The sequence below is a fragment of the Dipodomys merriami genome, unplaced genomic scaffold (assembly GCF_024711535.1).
Source record: "Dipodomys merriami isolate MVZ:Mamm:240054 unplaced genomic scaffold, mDipMer1.0.p SCAF_24, whole genome shotgun sequence".
In the NCBI taxonomy this organism is placed as follows: domain Eukaryota; kingdom Metazoa; phylum Chordata; class Mammalia; order Rodentia; family Heteromyidae; genus Dipodomys; species Dipodomys merriami.
In genome coordinates, this window is record NW_027203826.1 from 3,272,562 (window position 1) to 3,290,048 (window position 17,487).

At 43.5% G+C, this 17,487-nt stretch overlaps 1 protein-coding gene across 1 annotated transcript in view; it reads left to right on the forward strand.

Moving 5' to 3' along the window:
• The first annotated feature begins 562 nt into the window (after positions 1–562).
• Positions 563–17,487, forward strand: part of Lmx1a (LIM homeobox transcription factor 1 alpha) — a 137,449-nt gene continuing 120,524 nt past the window's right edge. The window contains exons 1-2 of the mRNA XM_070034056.1: positions 563–645; positions 2,901–3,087. Coding sequence (XP_069890157.1) covers positions 570–645; positions 2,901–3,087 — 263 coding nt within the window. The 5' untranslated portion in view covers positions 563–569. The remainder of the gene's footprint in view (positions 646–2,900; positions 3,088–17,487) is intronic.

Sequence of the window (17,487 nt, forward strand, 5' to 3'; positions counted from 1 at the left end):
GCGCGCCAGCACGACGGAAGCGGGCGGGACGTCCCTCCGCTTCATTACTCTGCCTCTTTCCCAGCCCAGGCAGGTGAGGGGCCGTGACACGGGGTGACCGGGACCTCGGGGTATGTCCTGGTGTGCTTGGGCCCAGACAGGCGGGGAAGAGCACCCCCTCTTGTTTTAAAATTGTTTTTATTGCTGTCGTACCCAGTAGCTGAGTCCCAGATGAGACATCCCCAGGGCCCACATTACTACAGGTTGGGCGGAGTCGATCTCAGGATGGGAAACTTGCGGACAGGCAGGGTGGGGGTGGCGGGGGGAGGAGGGAGGCCTAGGTACTTAACGCGTTGACTTCAAGTGAAATCAGATCAGTCAGAGCAGTGCGCTGTGTGACTCGTCTCTCCCCTCCCGCCCCGTGTTTCTCTAGGCGGGACTCGATCCTCCCGGTTCATTCGGGTCACCCTGGACACTTCCTTCGTCCTTTCCCAGGAGTGAGGCCCCCGGAGAGCGCCGAGTCCCTTCGGACACGGAAGTCAGGCGCATCCTTCCCTCTCCTCTACAGGTCCTCCTGGCTCGGTCCGAACATGCTGGACGGCCTGAAGATGGAGGAGAACTTCCAAAGCGCCATCGAAACCTCAGCCTCCTTCTCCTCGTTGCTGGGTGAGTGATGAGGCCCTGTGCCCTGGGGCGCACTCCAGGCCCAGACAGCTCTGGAAACCCTGACAGCGACCGGGGAGCTAGCCTCCCGCGCCCCGTGCACCGCACTCCTAGTCTGTCGGTGTCCGTCAGTCCTCTTGAGTCGTCCCTGTCTAGACAAAACCAGTAAGCCTCCCTCAGGCTTCACAAGCCGGGCATCGAATTCCCTAAAGCCGCGAGGGGCGGGCAAGCGTGTTCGCCGGCGCTTGAGTGGCAAGTGATTAAAAACTACCCAGGGCTGGATTTTTTAATCACGGAGCTGATCGACGGCTCATAAATGCCACCCGTTTCTCTGCGGCCTCAGCGCAAGTACCCGAGGCCTGGAGCACCCAAGTTCGAGGCGGTTTCTTGCCCCCACCAACTCTAACCCCCTTTCCAGTCTTGGGCAAGGCCGAGGGACTTCTTTTTCCGGGCGGGTGGGCAGCGCAACGCGGGGATTAGGCAGCCCTGCGGGGCACTCGCCCAGGCTTTAATTAACTGAAGCCGGATCCTGGGTTCCGCGGGTCCTTTCCACCCAGGACCTTCTCGCCCAAGCGGAGCAACGCCGAGTCCACAGACCCCAAGAATACAGGTCTTTCTGAAAATCAGTGTAGACATTCTTGTTAGAGATCTTACCCACTTTACTCTTAGTCCTTTTCAGATTTGAATAAAAGGTGTGCTGCTTTCTTTTCTTTCTTTCTTTCTTTCTTTCTTTCTTTCTTTCTTTCTTTCTTTCTTTCTTTCTTTCTTTCTTTCTCCCTCTCTCTTTTTTCTTTCTTTGAGAAACTTTTCGTTTTGTCATCTAAGCCCCTCTCCCCTTTACTTCCCTTGAAACCGCTACAGCGGATTGAAGGCAAGGGATGAGACGCTTGCACTGGAGTAACCAAATCCAGAGAAAAATTCCCACCCCCCATCCCCCAAACGAAATCACGCACTCTGTGCTCGGCTTTTCAGCCTCGGTTCCTAGAGTGTCCAGACACCCCCACCCCCCCCACCCCCCGTCCAGCTTCCGAAGAGTAGGCGGGCCAGAGCCCGCACTGCACCGGCTGATAGCGGGTTCGGACTGAAGTCTACAAGGCTGGCGTAGCGTTTTGCCCTGTGTGCGGCCCGGCCTACATCCGCTCAAACGCCTGGAGGCATGGTCTGGGATACCGACCAACCCAGAAAACAAACAGAACTTTAAAATTGAGAACCATCTCGCTGCTTTACCCAGCCCTTCCAGCCTCTTTCCTAAAACGATTCAGGGGAAACAGAGTATCGCAGGGACACGGACGAGGGCCAGTCCTTTGGGACACCGCGCTCAAGCGTGTGATCGTGGGAACGAGGACTTCTTTAAATAGTTATGAAATGTGCCAACAAAGGCAACCAGGCGTCATCCATGAAAAAAAATGGACGCTTAGATCTGCAAACTAAAGGGGCAAAAAAAAAAAATACATAAAGGCCCAAGGGTAGGATGGAGCGGGTTCCCCGAGGTTGGTGAGTAGTTCGGGGAGATCTTTCTCCGCGCACCGCTATTGGGGGCGCGTACCCAGGCCTTAGCATCGAGTACCCAGTGCTCAGTGTCTCCTTGGCGCTGCGATTTTAAATTCCGTCTGTTTTGACACTTCTTAATTATGAAAAGCCCATCTGCGATTTGCACGCAAGCCAAAAGATAGTTTGGGTTCATTGGTTTAACCAATACTGCGTTTGCCCAGGGTGAGACTTTACCCATGGGACTTTTTAGGAAAAGAGAAAATTTCAAGTTTCCCTCTTAAAAAAATGAAAACAAAACAGTATGATTGTGTTTTATCAAAGAAAAACGCAGACCTGGTTTTTGCTCGTTCTGTTTTTAAACGTTTTTTCGTTCGTTTTAAACAGCGTTTTGCTGCGTAATTGGAACGTAATAAACTCAGAAACGCCCTTTTATTTGCAACCTTAATTTTACAGAATGTAAATCCGCTTGCGCTCATACTTCACTATATTTGATAACAAAATGCCACCCGATGATTTCTGCCTCCTCCTCTAGAATTTAAATTTCCCTATACAGTCCCTGTTTATGAGAAAACGTCACCACTTATTTCTGTCACTTGGTTTGATTCCCCCTCCCCCTCCCCTCAGGACTGATGATGGCTGGTGTCAGGGTGCTTCTTCCTGGGGTGGAGGGTCCCCTGGAAATCGATGGGTGTGGAGCGATCGCAAGCGGGTTTGACAGGGTTGACCTGCGCCAGCGGCTCACTGGCGTCTGTCTGTTGCGGCTGCAGGCAGAACAGTGAGCGCAAAGTCTGTCTGCGAGGGCTGTCAGCGGGTCATCTCCGACCGGTTCCTACTTCGGCTCAACGACAGCTTCTGGCACGAACAGTGTGTGCAATGTGCTTCCTGCAAGGAGCCCCTGGAGACCACCTGCTTCTACCGGGACAAAAAGCTCTACTGCAAGTATGACTACGAGAAGTAAGTGGCCGCGCTGCTGGTGCGCTCCCTTGCCCCCCGCGCGCACTGGCCTCGGTGTGCTCTGGGGACTTTTCTTCCTTCATCCGCATCCTCTTCTGGAAGGCGTAGAAGGTACCCACCCGGAAGCCCACGGACTCTGGTTCACCCGGGGGTGGGTCTTCCGCACTTTCCCCAGGCGGTCGGCTTCTGCGCCTTTGCGCACTACCACAACCAGAAGCGCGCGGGAAATTATTTCTTTCTTGATTTCGTCCCCAGTTTTAGTCTTCCCAGTCCCCTTCCCTAAACCTGGCCATTCCCAGGGACCACTCTCTGTGGGCCTGTGACGTCCTCCGAGCTTGGTGCCTGTCCTCTGGGCTGTCAGTGACCACTGGGCTGTCAGTGACCGATGTGGCTTTTTTGGTTCCCATACAATTTTACCCAGGTGTGTTGAGCATTTCTCGTGCGCGTGCATGGGCTATGAGGTTGGATGGAGCCACGGTTTATGTTTCCTGCTTGGGTTTGTACACTGGCGACAGATTGGGCTTGGAAATGGAACTGCTGCTGCTCCAAGTTGGCACACAGTGTATGGCCTTTTCTCTTCCAGTATGCTTGGCTTTTGATAAGCCCTCCAGTGAAGGAGTTAGGGGGCCAGAAATTGGGGCCTGACTTGAAAGCCGTCCTTTCGTTCCTTTCCTAAAGATATCCTCACTTAAGTCTAGTCTTGAGTATGCTTTTTGCTACACAGCAGGTTCGATTCTCTTCCTGTCAGCCCGAATGTTCTGTTTTCTGGGAGAGTTGGGCGGCAAGTATTTAAGCGACTGGTTTATTTTGAAGCTAGATTTCTGTAATTCCCAAGTGAATGTGAGTTTTCCTTATTTTTGCTGGGCTGGGCAGACCTGGAGGAGCTCAGGGAAGTAAGGAGAATCAATTACTTTCCCTCAGGAAAGTGGCTAACTTAGGAGCATTAGCTTCACAGTACTGTGGAGGGTTTGGGGAGAGAAAAGTGGTACAAAAGAGTGCTCTGTCTCTGTACATTAAAACTGGTATTTATATTGACTGTGTGGGTGTATGCATCTGAGAATGCTGCATTGGTCATTGGTGAATAAAGTGGACAGCACTATTTGAAGCTAATCCAAAAAGGGGTTGATGTGCCTAAAAATGTAGTTTCCATGATGTTTTTAAAACAAAATGAAAGGGGACGTACTGGAGAGGACTAAGCACCACACTAAGAAATGCCAGCGATATCTTGGTGGTCATGTTGTCTGAGCTGACAAGCTGTGGATAAACGGACCAAATGATTAGACTTAGTAAACACACACACAACACACACACACACACACACACACACACACACACACACACACACACACACTGCTAGTCCATGTTTCCTTATCTTAGAACAGGACACATATTTGTTGTTTTAAAAAATAAATTTTCACAACCTTATGCATACTCAGTTTTAGATGAGTTGACCAATACAGAACTATACCAAAAAATGAACATCCTGACCATTGCAGGAAATGACCCTTATGATTAACATTTGGAAACATGTTTGTCTCTGTTCTGGGTTTTTGTTTATGGCCACAAATGTCTGAGTAAAAAGTAACAATTTTTAGGAAATTAAGCAGATTTGGTCTACACAATTTTAAGTATTACCTTGAGTTAAATGGTCTGGTTGATTGCTTGTCCTCATCCTCCCCTCCTCCTGCTCTCTTTCTTGATTTTGGTATTGTATGGATCCAATCTTTATCTTTCTGTTTATAGATTACTGAAATGTCCACATCCTTCAGGCACAACACTAGCACATTTCAAAAGTATTGGAGCTTAAGAGAGGATTTGGGTTGTGAATTTCTATTCTGTTTGTTAAAAAAAAAAATCAGGAATCAAAGAAGGCTTAAGGGTCAACACAGCTGTCTGGCCAGTCAAATCTTCTTTAAGGAAGTCAGGCTGTGTCAAGAGGAGAAGAAACAGTTGTTGTAAAGTACTTAACACCACAATGTGCCTTCCATTTCAGCCCTCCAGGTTTGGTGGGGTTTGGGCTTATTAGCTGGTGAGGGTCAGTTCTCCCCTCACAAAGCTATTTCTGCAAAGAGAAAATTGCAGGGATCAACTTGCCAGCTGTTGGCCAGAACCAAGGAGATTTTGCAGAGGAGGGGTGTGTGTGAGCTGTATGTATTGTTCAGAGAGGTGTTGGTAGAACCATGAAGGTTTTTAATTTAAAAATATCTATTGAAACACAGATATTTACAATCAATATGCTGTGCTCTTTAGTTTCTAGTGTGTTCTCAGTATTGGTCAGCTCAAGGGTTGCATTTTAGATTCATGTATTCTTTTTTTTTTCTCCCCAAATCCTCTGTTCCACATTTCAAACATACTCTTAGAACAAAGCATATACATATATATATATATATATATATATACCATATATATATATATATATATATATATCTGAAACTCTTGATGCTATTATTCTGTAGAATACTTATGGTAGGAGAAAGTGAATTGATGATTTAAAAAAGTAGGCTTAAGGACAATTTCTTTATTCAAGACACTGGACAAAGTAAGGGAAAAAATGGCCAGAAGAATCTCCCAGCCTGCCTTCAGGAGGCTTATAGCCTAAAACTTTCCATCTGTAATCCTTACTATCAAGAATTCCTTGAAAACTTGCACACCTGAAGTGCAGGACTAGATATTGATCAGAAACTGTTTGGAATGACCAGATATTTATCACTCAGGATAGAACTCTTATTTGGAGAGTTGTACTGAAAGAATTAGAGAACACTTTCTATTATATTAGTAAACATGACTTTGCTTTTTCCTTGCTTTTTTGGGTGGAGTTGTGGTCCCTTAAAAATTGAGATGCAGAGAAGGTAAATTGTGGAACATTTCATAAGGGAATGTTCAGGCAGTACTTTTTCTTCAAAAGTCATGAAGTTCAAATGTTGTTTCCACATGCCTAAGTACAATGCAACAGTAACACACATTCATGAAGTTGGGGTTGTCCTGCTTATTTAGCCACTTGTATGCATCCATGGCTGATGGGGAGATTTTTGTCTTTGAATTATTAGCTGTGAATACCTTGGGTCAGGCAGCCCCTTAAAAGGTGAAAATACCATTCTGTCCAATAGTGGTTACACTTTCCTTGAGTCAAACACCAACTTTTTTTTTTAAACCAAATTGTTAAACCAAAAATTTCTAATTAAAAAAACTGAAATGACGATGTTTATTTAGGTACAGCCATTGATTTGAAATGTCAGGATATTTTACTCTTTGTCCCTAATACTTTGACACCTCGAGGAATACTTGATCTTCTGACTTCCCCCAAAAAGAAATAAGCGACTAAGGTCCGGATGTAAATACTGATTTATGAACATTCCAAAATGAGCAATTTTGTAGCTCAGGAGATGTCCTCAAATAAAAGTAACTAGTTAGACATTGATCAAGCTGTGTTCTGTGATATCAAACATTAGGGATACCTAATGTGTAGATTTTTATAGACTGGATCCAATTGTCTTCAAGGGTCCTGAAAGCTAGCAGACAGCCCACATATTTTCCAGCCTAGAAGATTTCTATTTATATAACTGTTGTTGCTGATTTAACTGAGTCCTCTATGATCTGGTTAGTTTGGAGTTTTCCCTGAATTTGTTCCAAACAAATGCTGTAGTTGGACTTCAGTCAGAGACAGAAGAGACTGCTGAATAACGGGAATGTGGTAATACAATAGATAATTAAGCCTTCTGGAAGGGATCCCACATTTAAATCAAGTTTATATTGTTTCTTTCATGTGCCTGGCGGCTTGTTGGGTCAGGAGGGGCCCTCTCCCTTCACATATGAAGTTTATCATTATCCCTGGGATTGTTCTAGACACCCTAGGAGCAGTGTGGGATAGTTCTGCTGTCATCAGGACTGTTCTCACAGCATCATAACTCCCCACATGTCAGCAAATCGCAGGCCTTGGGAATCCTTCTCTCAGAGGGTCAGTTGGTGTTCTCTTCCCTTCTTTTTGGAGCAGACTGATTTCTAAGGAAAGGGACTGAAATGGGGGAAAGTGGATATGATCACACTTAAAGAGATTTTTTTTTTGTATCTTTCTTTTGATCTGCTGATTGGCAGCCCTGAGACAAGAAAACGACTTAGGTAATGCTGTCTATTAGGACCAGTAATGAACTAATTCTGCATTTTATCAAGGGTAGTATAGGAGGAGGTGGTGGTGGTGGTGGTGGTGGTGGTGGTGGTGGTGTGTGTGTGTGTGTAGGAGGGGTTAGTTTGATTTTATACTGTGACATTACTTGGGCATGCAGTTCCTCATAAAAGGAGCCCCTAGATGAAATTAGAGGCAATTGTTAGATTTTTTTTCTCTCTACTTTAACTTTTGTTGGCCCCAATCCTGGCACAATAAAATTTAAGAAATATAAAAATCAAACACAGCTAGGTAATAAATTGATGTCTGCGTTAAATTACAGGGGCTTAGCCTGAAATTAGCAGTCTAAGGGCTGTGGCTATGTTTACCCAGGCGGACTTATCTTATTTATTTATTTTTCTGTTTTAATTTTCAAGGGTGGTTGAAAACATTCCCTGCTCAGAGGTGTTTTCTCTTTGTATAAGTATCCAACCTTGGACATGACTTTCTTGGAATCTAGGAGTTTTTGAAAAATAGATAGCAGGAGTTGATGCCAGTAGTATTTTGGGAATTAGAATACTAGATATGAACATTGCCCTAAGAACAGAGAAAGGTTATGGGGTTATTTTGGTCTTTAACTAATTGGGACATAATTTAAAGAGTTAACTTACCTAGTCTGGTTTTAGGTTCTGAACAATCCTAGTGCTTGTCTTTTCTAACTGGCTAGAAAATAGCTTTTGATATTCTGATTTCAGAGACAAGAACTATCTGGTTAGGTTGTTATTTATCTTGTATTAATGAAAAGACGGTTACTAATTTCAGAGAGGTCTTTTCACTGTTTAAATTATGAGAAAGTTTTTGAGGATAATGAGCAGGAACTATTTCTCTAGTAAGTACAACTTTGATTATTAAATCATTAGCCAATTATCTTCATTTTCATCACCATCATCATCATCATCATCAGCCAATGAAATTACTTGGGTTTTAAAACTTAGAATATATAAGACTTTAAACTATTCATTACAGGACCAGAAATTGCAAAGCATCTTAGAGTAAATGTGTATTAATAAAATGTGGTTGTTGAATGTTACCAATGCCAAAATAGCTGATGACAAAGTACAGTTGTACAATACTGGGAAATAAATTATGGAAGAAATTATGGAAGAATAGCTACAGGAGAAAGATTTAAAAATCATTTCTGCCTAAGCTATAAAATCTTAGTTGTATTTTACTGATGTTTGCTTTTTATTATTTTTCAATAAACTCTTTGGGATCTAGATTTTTAAATTCTCTTTCACATCTTTAGAGAGGGGTTCTGAGACAAGCCACTTCAGGGTGAGATGAAGAGACTAAGGCACCCTGGGGGGTGGGGAGAGTCTCTCTTACTCCTTCTACAGAGCAGAAAGGTTTCTTTGTGTGAAGGGTGTCTTATACCATCATGCCTGCAACTTTTCCTTGGGAACAACTGATGTGTTTTTCTGAAGTTAATTGGGGACTTAGAACAGTGTGGTTGCCAGGTACATTTGCAGATTTGGTTTGGGGAAGTTGGTAATTTTGTAGGAAAGATTCTGGAACAAATATCACAAGGGATGGAGAAAAGATCCCCTTGTGTCCCTTCCAGTGGTATATTTTCCGTTCATCATGGAAAGATAATCTGTCCTGGGGCTCCTTAGGTTTTACATTTTCTCCTTAGTCTCTTAACTGGCATGACATGGGCATTTAGTGTATTTATCACAATTAAAATTAGTCATGTTATCTCTGGCCGCTGCTGACTGCAGCTTTGTGTCTCTTTGTTATATCTTAAATGAAACCTAAATCAACCATCTTGCAAGCATCTTCCAAATGTCAGATTGTTATTTTAGTAAAGCACAATGATCCGTCTCTATATTTTTAACCAAGGTGAAATTAATAAAATCACCATGGCCCTGGCATTAATTAGCAGGAGGATTAGAGCAGTAGCGGCTAAAAAGGAGGTGTAAACACTGTAATCTTGCTACATGTTTGTTTTCACACTACTGAAAATAAATAAAATGAGACTTAGGAAAAGGATTAAGTTTCTTTTGGCATTAGATAGCAGATGCTATTGGAATGCAGCAGAAGTACTGAAGTATTAATGAAGATATTATATAAGGAATAAAAACAAACCTCTGTCTCTTTGCTACCTTATAGGAATAACTTGGTCTCCTCACTAGTAGTAGCCCCTGTCTGCATAGTTAAAAAAGGATTTTAAAAAAAATCTCCCCTTGTGCTGTTCTTATCAGTGGTGAGTAAGGCCCACCAAATCATCTGTAGAGCTTGTCACCTGGCTGGCATGCACAGATAACCTAGAATTTAACATCGTTAGGCTCTCCATTATTGCATCCAAAATGTCATAACAACTAAAAATACAAAGTAGACTGTGCTTTTCCTAGTCCTGCAACTGAAGTCACACGGAAGTCTCTTCTAGCCTTTCAAGATTCCAGTTTGGGGATACTATTTTTGGATAACAGCAAATATGTCTGGCTCTCCTGACTCCCTAGGCCTCCAGGCTTCCTCTACACTATTAGATAAGTGTGTTGTCATATAACAGATGAGTCCTGATAGGTGTCTGGCCATTATGGATTGGAATGTGTTTGTTTGACCTTCCTAATAAACTCTGTCCATATAAAAAATGGACTCTATGCTGTATTGGACTTCACATCTAGCCCTATCCTACTCTGCCTTCCCCCAATCCCCTTTTCCCCATGGAACTCTATTAAATAACGTGACTCGTATGCATCTTATCGACTGCCTCTTCTTCATCCTTGGTTATTCTTGTGATCTGTTAGTATGGTCTCCATTTCCATACATGGAGGGACCTTTTGGATACACAAAATAATAGTTCTGCCACATGACCATCAAATTGTGGTGTGGGGCCCAGCTCAATGGTTGGCAAAGGACATTAGTCGCAGAGTTGCATGATTCTGTGATCATTACTCTTTGGTGACTGTTATTGGACCTTTGGAAACCTCTGAGTATGCTGGCACCCTGGTAGAGGCAGGGTTATATCTTACTACTAAAAGGGGATGTCTTTTGGTGCACCAGAGAAATACCTGAGTCTGGTGCTGTCACAAGTCCATGGGAAGAAGGAGGTGTGTGGTGAGTATTCTGACAGGCTATTATATAATTGCCTTACCCACTCTCACCCTTTGCGGCTTCCCTGGATATAGCATTTCTCCATCCTGGAAGGACCCATCTCGTATCTCTTGAGTGCCAGTTCTGCTGCAGGAGGGACTAGTGCCCTTTGGAGCAATATCCTGTCTACATTCCTCTCTACCCCTGCAGTTACATGCAGCTACTCCTTGACTCACAACTGGATTGACTCCTCCCTATCAAGCCTCAGGAGTCTTTAAAAGGATTTTTCAAAACAAAACAAAACAAAACACCCCCTCCTGAACTCCAGATTAGCCTCTTAAGCTCATTAAAGTTCCTTTAAATACCAAAATGTTGGGCTCCTGGGGACTATCCCCCCAAACCATATTTTCATTCTTAACATTGTTGTCATTCACTGTGCAGCAGATTAGGCCCAATCCCTCTGGACCCAAGAAGCAGCCCCCCACCTCCTCTCTGCAGGAGGGTCCCAATATGTCTTTGTTTCAGCATCTAGGATAGCCTGAGGCTGAGTAGGAGCTGATGCCAGCTTGGGCTAGGCCTGTCAGCTTCAGAGTAGAGAAGTGGACATCTCTCCTCAGGATGGGGCCCAGAGTGGAGAAAGGTGTAGCTTTTGCAGTTGCTCTGGAGCTCTACAGCTATTGAATCTCAGTCACTGGACAGAACTAGGAATGGGCTTGGATTTATAGAACTCAGGATGGCTTTGGGGGCCCTTTTATCTGGGATGGGCAACAACACCGGAGCTCAATGTTAGTGTGTGCCTGGTCCATCCCTGATCAGAGGTGGATTATGCCGGTTCTCCTCTCCCTTATTTCATGGCATCTACCTCCTCTTTGAGCCTTCCTCCCCTAATGCTGGCTCTTGGGGAGAGTTTTCTGGTTTTGACAGTGGAACAAATCCTTTTTAACATAACCATCTAGAGTTCCCTCCCCTGCTGCTGGCCTCCCCTCTACTTTCTCCTCCTGGTGCTCTTCCTCATGTGGTCTCAGGAGGTCTCTTTGTGCATGTGTCCCCTATAATGACAGCTTCCATCTTCCCAGGGATTCAGACACAGCTCTTCAGTGCCAGGAGACCCTTTCCCTGCCTCTCTGGCTGGAAGTTGTGCTCCATTGCATCACTGGCTTTCTAATTCATTGTTGGATCTCAGCTGAGCTATGCCTTCTTACTTGTCTTGTGCTCTAAACCCATCTTGTGACCTTTTGCATTCCAAGTTGTTCAGTGCCCAGACTAGAGCCTCATTCTGAATAGCTGTCAGATTGGAGAAAATGTTGTGATATAATTCACCCTGGTGTGTGTGGGGGTATGTGCATGGCAAGGAGCTGTTCTTCTGAAGAGACTTCTTAATTGGAAGGGTATTCAGTCAAAAGAATGATCATCTTATTGTCAAATTTTAAAACCCTAGAATAGGTAGAGGGGATAATTTTGGGGTCTTCTTTGATTGCCTGTATGTGAGGTTAGCTGTGAGTTTTCACCTACTCCCTTTCTTACAGGTTTTAATTTCTTTGTGTTTAATTATTGGTTAGGGTCTTTTATTTCAGAAATCTATAGCCATAGGTGCAAGAGGATGGACAGATGAGTATGAATGGTTTGGGCATTAAATGACTCTGTATAACTGAAAAAGATAGTTTGAAACATGTGTCTTCTTGTCAAGGGATATGTAAATGACAATGTTCTTATCAATACAAAGGAGAAAACACTGATATGATATGATATGATATGATATGATAGCATAAGGGTTTTGTAAGATAGCAAGCATAAAAAGCCTAAGTAAAAATAAAGAAGATAAATGAATTAAAAACTAAATGGGAAATGTGGGGTACTAGAGAGGATTGGGTTTTATTTTACTGTTTTTTCCCCTTAAATATGAGCAAAAGCCTAAATGCATTCTTGGGAGTATGTAATCCATAGACACATAGACTCAGGGGTCAATGTGTATATGGTCAAATTTTTGCTGTGCTGCTTATTAGCTGTGTTTGCTTGGGTAGGTTCTCTTCTTATTTCGTATCTGTTTTTTCTCCTTTGGAAAGGGGATAATCATAATTGCAACCTGCTTGGGTCATTTTGGGTTGGTATTGTAAAACTTGTAGATCCAGTAAGACTGACAGAAAATGCCACATTAGTTATTATGAAAAAAAAACAGCAAAGGAGAAGTTTATGGTTTTCTTCTCTGCATTTGATAGCAGAGGAAATTGAGGCTCAGAGAATTTAAGAACTTGCCCAAGGTCATGCTGCTAGTAAAGAATGAAGCTGAAATACTCTCCTCAGCCCCTGACCACTGGTTCAATGGCCATTCCACTAAATCACACCATCTGCTGCTTGAATTTTGGTGTTCACACCCCAGTGAGATCACAATTCTCAGTTTATCCTGTTGAACAAGCTCTTGGAAAACAAGTCCCCACCTGCTGGATTCTTGAGCTATCAGGCAGCCTTCCCAAGGGCAGCTGTTCCGTTGTAAAGGAAATTTTGTAGGATTTGGGAATTGCCTAAGTGTTTGTATGTGTGTAAAAGCTGCTGGTATAAACTCATCACTCCTCATCAAACTTGCCCATCCCATTCTCTCCAATCATTCCATCTGTGCTAGCCCCATTGTTCATCTTCCTGTGCCTTACCTGTCTACCCCTCCCCCAAGAATAGTAAGAGACAAACAGCATATATTTGCCTTCCCTTCATCTTCTCAGGCTTTGTTATCAGGGACTCTTATCCTGTGAGCTGGACTTCACATTTGGCAACAGACTGTTAAAAGATCAGATCCAGAGCCTTCCAGACATAGCTTCCATTGGGACCGGCAGCAGCTGTCCATCTATTGCTTGGTTAACTCCCTTTCCAAGTTTCCTTCTGAACTGTGCTGTATTTGCAAACAAGTCCCAGCCTCAACTAGAGAAGATTCCCCTGGGTTCCATGTGAGGCTGTTTTCCAGAACTGACGACACTTTCCCCTTCTCTCTTACAGGATGGCACTTGGCCTGGCTGGATTGAAATGGTTCTAGAACCTTTTCTCTCTCCTCCCTCTCTCTTTCTCTCTCTCTTCCTCTCTCTCTCTAGTTAAATATTTTGTATTGTAATCTTTTCTCATCATTGCAAACATGTTGCCCTTTTAAAACTAGTCTACTTTTAGAGAGATGAAGTGTATGAAGTGTATTTCAGAATGTAATCTGGTTCAACTTTTGTTTAATACAACTAGAGATTTCAGGTAACACATGGACAGTTGGAATGCATTTTACTTAGTTGATATAGATTTCTCAAATTTAGTATTAAATTGACCCTTAACAATGGGCTCATTAATTGTCATCAATTTTAATCAACAAATAGACATGAAATTCTTATATATGTCAGATGTTTAAAAAAATGAATGAAACAAAGCATTGCTGGATGTATTAGCGATCTAAGATTCTGTTCTGAAATTCCAAGTTTTAGATGCTTAAAAAAGCAAAACTGTTCAAAGAGAGGCAGGGACAGAGGGACAGAGAAACATCTTATGCAGGCATTTTGCTATTGGGGTCACTTAGATCATAAACTATGAGGGAAGGTTTTTTTTTTTGTCAGTTGTGGGGCTTGAACTCAGGACCTGGGCACTGTCTCTGAGCTTTTTTTTTGGGGGGGTCCGGTCGTGGGGCCTGAACTCTGGGCCTGGACGCTGTCCCTCAGCTCTTCAGCTCAAGGCTAGCATTCTACCACTTGAGCCACAGCACCACTTCTGGTTTTTTTCTTTTTGCTTATGTGGTGCTGAGGAATCGAACCCAGGGCCTCATGCATGCAAGGCAAGCGCTCTACCTCTGAGCCACCTTCCCAGCCCCTCTCTGAGCTCTTTTGCTCAAGGATAGTGCTCTACCACTTTGAGCTACAGTGCCACTTCCAGTTTTCTGGTGGTTGATCGAAGATAAGAGTATTCCTGACTTTCCTTCCTGGGCAGGCTTTGAACCTCAGTCCTCAAATCTCAGCCTCCTAAGTAGATAGGCTTATGAACCATTGGTGCACAGCTGTTTTGTTTTTAATTTCAAGCATTTTGCACAGTGTGTGATCCAAGAGGCACCCAGTAAAGACTTGTTAAATAAATTCAGAAATGGCTTGCTTGGAGTTGTTGAAGAACATCATCTAATGGGTGACAGATTAGCTGGATCTTGGAGAATGGATGGGAATGTAGGCAGGGGAGAGACTTTCAAGTAGATAAAGAAAAATGTACAATGGAGTCTTGGAAAGGAAGTGTGGTGGCCCCTGGGGCCACTTGTCACAGAAATGGTGGTGTTCATGGCACGGTAGTCTGGTTGTGGACTACAGTGTAATGCCAACCAGTGAGGTACACGTTGTATACCATGTGGACTTCAATCACATCCTGTTTATTACTGTAGAACCATCAGGGGTTTCTCAGCAATGGAAGAATATGACCATTGTTTCTCATAGTCGCAATTCTGGTAGCAAACTGGGGCACCAATGGGAGCCTGGGTAAAGGCTAAGCAGAGGCAGTAATCAGACAGTTGCTACTATAGGCTTTGGGAGATTATAATAAAGATGTGAATTAAGATGGAGACATTGGGACTAGAGAGACTAGAAATGATCTAGAAAATATTCCTGACATAAGTTGAACTTAATGACTTTGGGGAGAGGGAGGATTTGAAGATGATCTAGCAGGGGTAGGGTGACAGTCTTAGCAAGCTATACCTCATACAGGAATTCAAGAAATGGAGCAGAAATTTGGGACAAGCAGAGCTAGAAAATGAGAATAAATGTGCACGTGCTGAGTTCACTGGCGAGATGCTCAGGGGGACTGTCCAGGAGGTAGCTGTGAAAGAACATCTGGGAACTAACCTGGATTCAACTCTTTAGGCTACATTATTACAAAAAATATGTAAAGGAGAGAATACCCAAGGTGTTAGTAATACACTGAGAAGATGGTCAAGGATGGAGCTTTGGGAGAGCATTAGCATTCAAAGCCAGGAAAAAACAAATGTTACAGAATGACAGAAGCATGAGAAGACACAAGGGGAGTGGGGCTCTGGAAACATGTTGAGGGGGGCGGGAATTTTCAAGATTGGCAGCTTCATTGCCTTTGGAATTGTAAGGCAACCATTGGCAATCTTATAAAGACTAGTTTTATTAAAGGTACAGGGAGTTGGGACAGGATTCTATCATGAAAAATAGGTCAAGATAAGAGGGAGTGATGGTGGCCAATTTGGAAGGATGAAGATAGATAGCATTTGGGGTGGAGACAGGGAAAAAGGGAAAGTATTTTAGGATTCGGTCATTTGTGTCTACCTGATGGTTAGAGCGAGTTTAGCTAGGAAAAGGGAGGAGGTTGAAGATCGAGTATAGGTGTACACCTACTCAACAGGGAAGTCATTTAGGAAAGGACACAGAGTCTGATCTAGCTTTAATCTTTCCCAACCATTTATTGCCCTTGTTCTCTTGTGGCTATTGTAGCTCCTCAGTCTTTCCTAAGGCCACTCCGGTTCATGTCCTGGGAATGGGAGCAGTAAGGACCCAGCCTGTTTTGTTTCCATCTTCAGATAGTCTGTCTGTGTAACAGCACCTTGTCTGTCTTCTCTCATTTCTGCTCCTAATCCATGCAGAAATCTATGTATTCAAAGGTATACCAATGTGTGGACAATTTCTCAGGACAAGTCTTAGACCAGGCCAGGAACTACTAGTCAACCATGTTTCACTAAAGAGACCATCCACACTGAAGAGTGTTTTCTCTGGCGCTTGAAATATCTCTTAAGACAAAGGAGTTCAAGATTTGGATATCATCCTCTTGTTGGTTACAAAATGGTGGCTGAATCTCTCACTATCTACTGTTTTATAGTTTGGTCAATTTGCTTGTTGTGGTAATCTTCCTTTGGTTGCTATCACAAAGTATTTGAAACTGGGAACTCTATAGAAAAAGAGGTTTATTGAGATAATAGTAATAGAGATTGAAAGTGCACAGTCGGTTGATTCCCCGTTGGTGTCTGGTGATGGCAGTACAGTGGTGGAAACCTGTGCAGAAGATCATATACTGAGATGAAGCCAGAGGGATTCAGAGGCCAGGCTTGCTCTCTTGATTACACCTTGCTTTTGTGGGAATTAACTACCTCCCTCCCCCACAAGAACCAAATTCATTGCTTCCAGGGGAAGTGCCCACATGCCTTAATTGCCTCCCACTAGATCTTACTTCTTAAGGGTCCAACCATTCTAAACATCCCTTTACTGAGGACCAAGCTGCAGCATTCCCTTTGGGGATCACATGCCAACCAGATGTAAATGATGACAGTTTGTTCATAAGCTTACTTTCTCAGACTGAGGGGTTGGGCGGGGGGTAGAGTGACATTGTAGACGACAGTGTGTTTTCAGAATCCTTGGGGCTTTAATCCTGTCTTTGTCCCTTTGTGGGCTGGGTTGGCCTGGGCAAATCACTTAGCCTCTTTGAGCTCATTCCATTTGCCAAAGTGCTTGAGCACTCTGAGGTGTGGAGTGTGATCACGAACGGTGTGACTTGTGCAGTGCAGTCGTACATGGTAGATAGAAGTTCTTCCTTATGTCTAGGCAGTAGATTTCATTATTATGTAGGGAAGTAGAGGAGACAAGGTTATAAGGGGCCAGACCTCTTAGCTCAGAAAGGAATTAAACTGAACTTGGTGTTGCCAAAGAAGCTGAATATTTTCCAATGGCTCTGCCTCTGTGGCCAGTAAATTCAGTGGAAAATATATTAGTGATGGGTTATTTGATATCATAGACATCCAGCTGATTCATGGAATGAACTTTTCTACTTGTCAACTGGTAGTTAGGGCTTAGTTTAGTAGTGCTAGAAGGGGCATTTGGGCGGAGAACTGTAATACAAATTGTAATACTTAGTGATGTATTATTTTCCAATTTCCCTGTTGACAGTTAAAGAGCAAGGGCCAAATGGAATGCACTCTTTTAAATGGCAACACGGACTCAGTGGGATTGTTGGAAAGCCATTAGTAGCCAAACCTAGTTAATATCAGCTCAGGTAAATGCTCTCCACCACTGGCTCCTTTCCCCAACTCAATTATTAAAGGATTAAAAGACTTCCCCAATGAACTCCCTTAAAAATTTAATGACATTCAGTCTTGCAGAGGTCAAACTATTATGGTGAAGTGATTTCAGCTTTGCCCTGACCTTGCTGGTTAATCAGAGACGAAAGAGGTTCTGAAGCTCATATTACCTGTAATAGGGTCA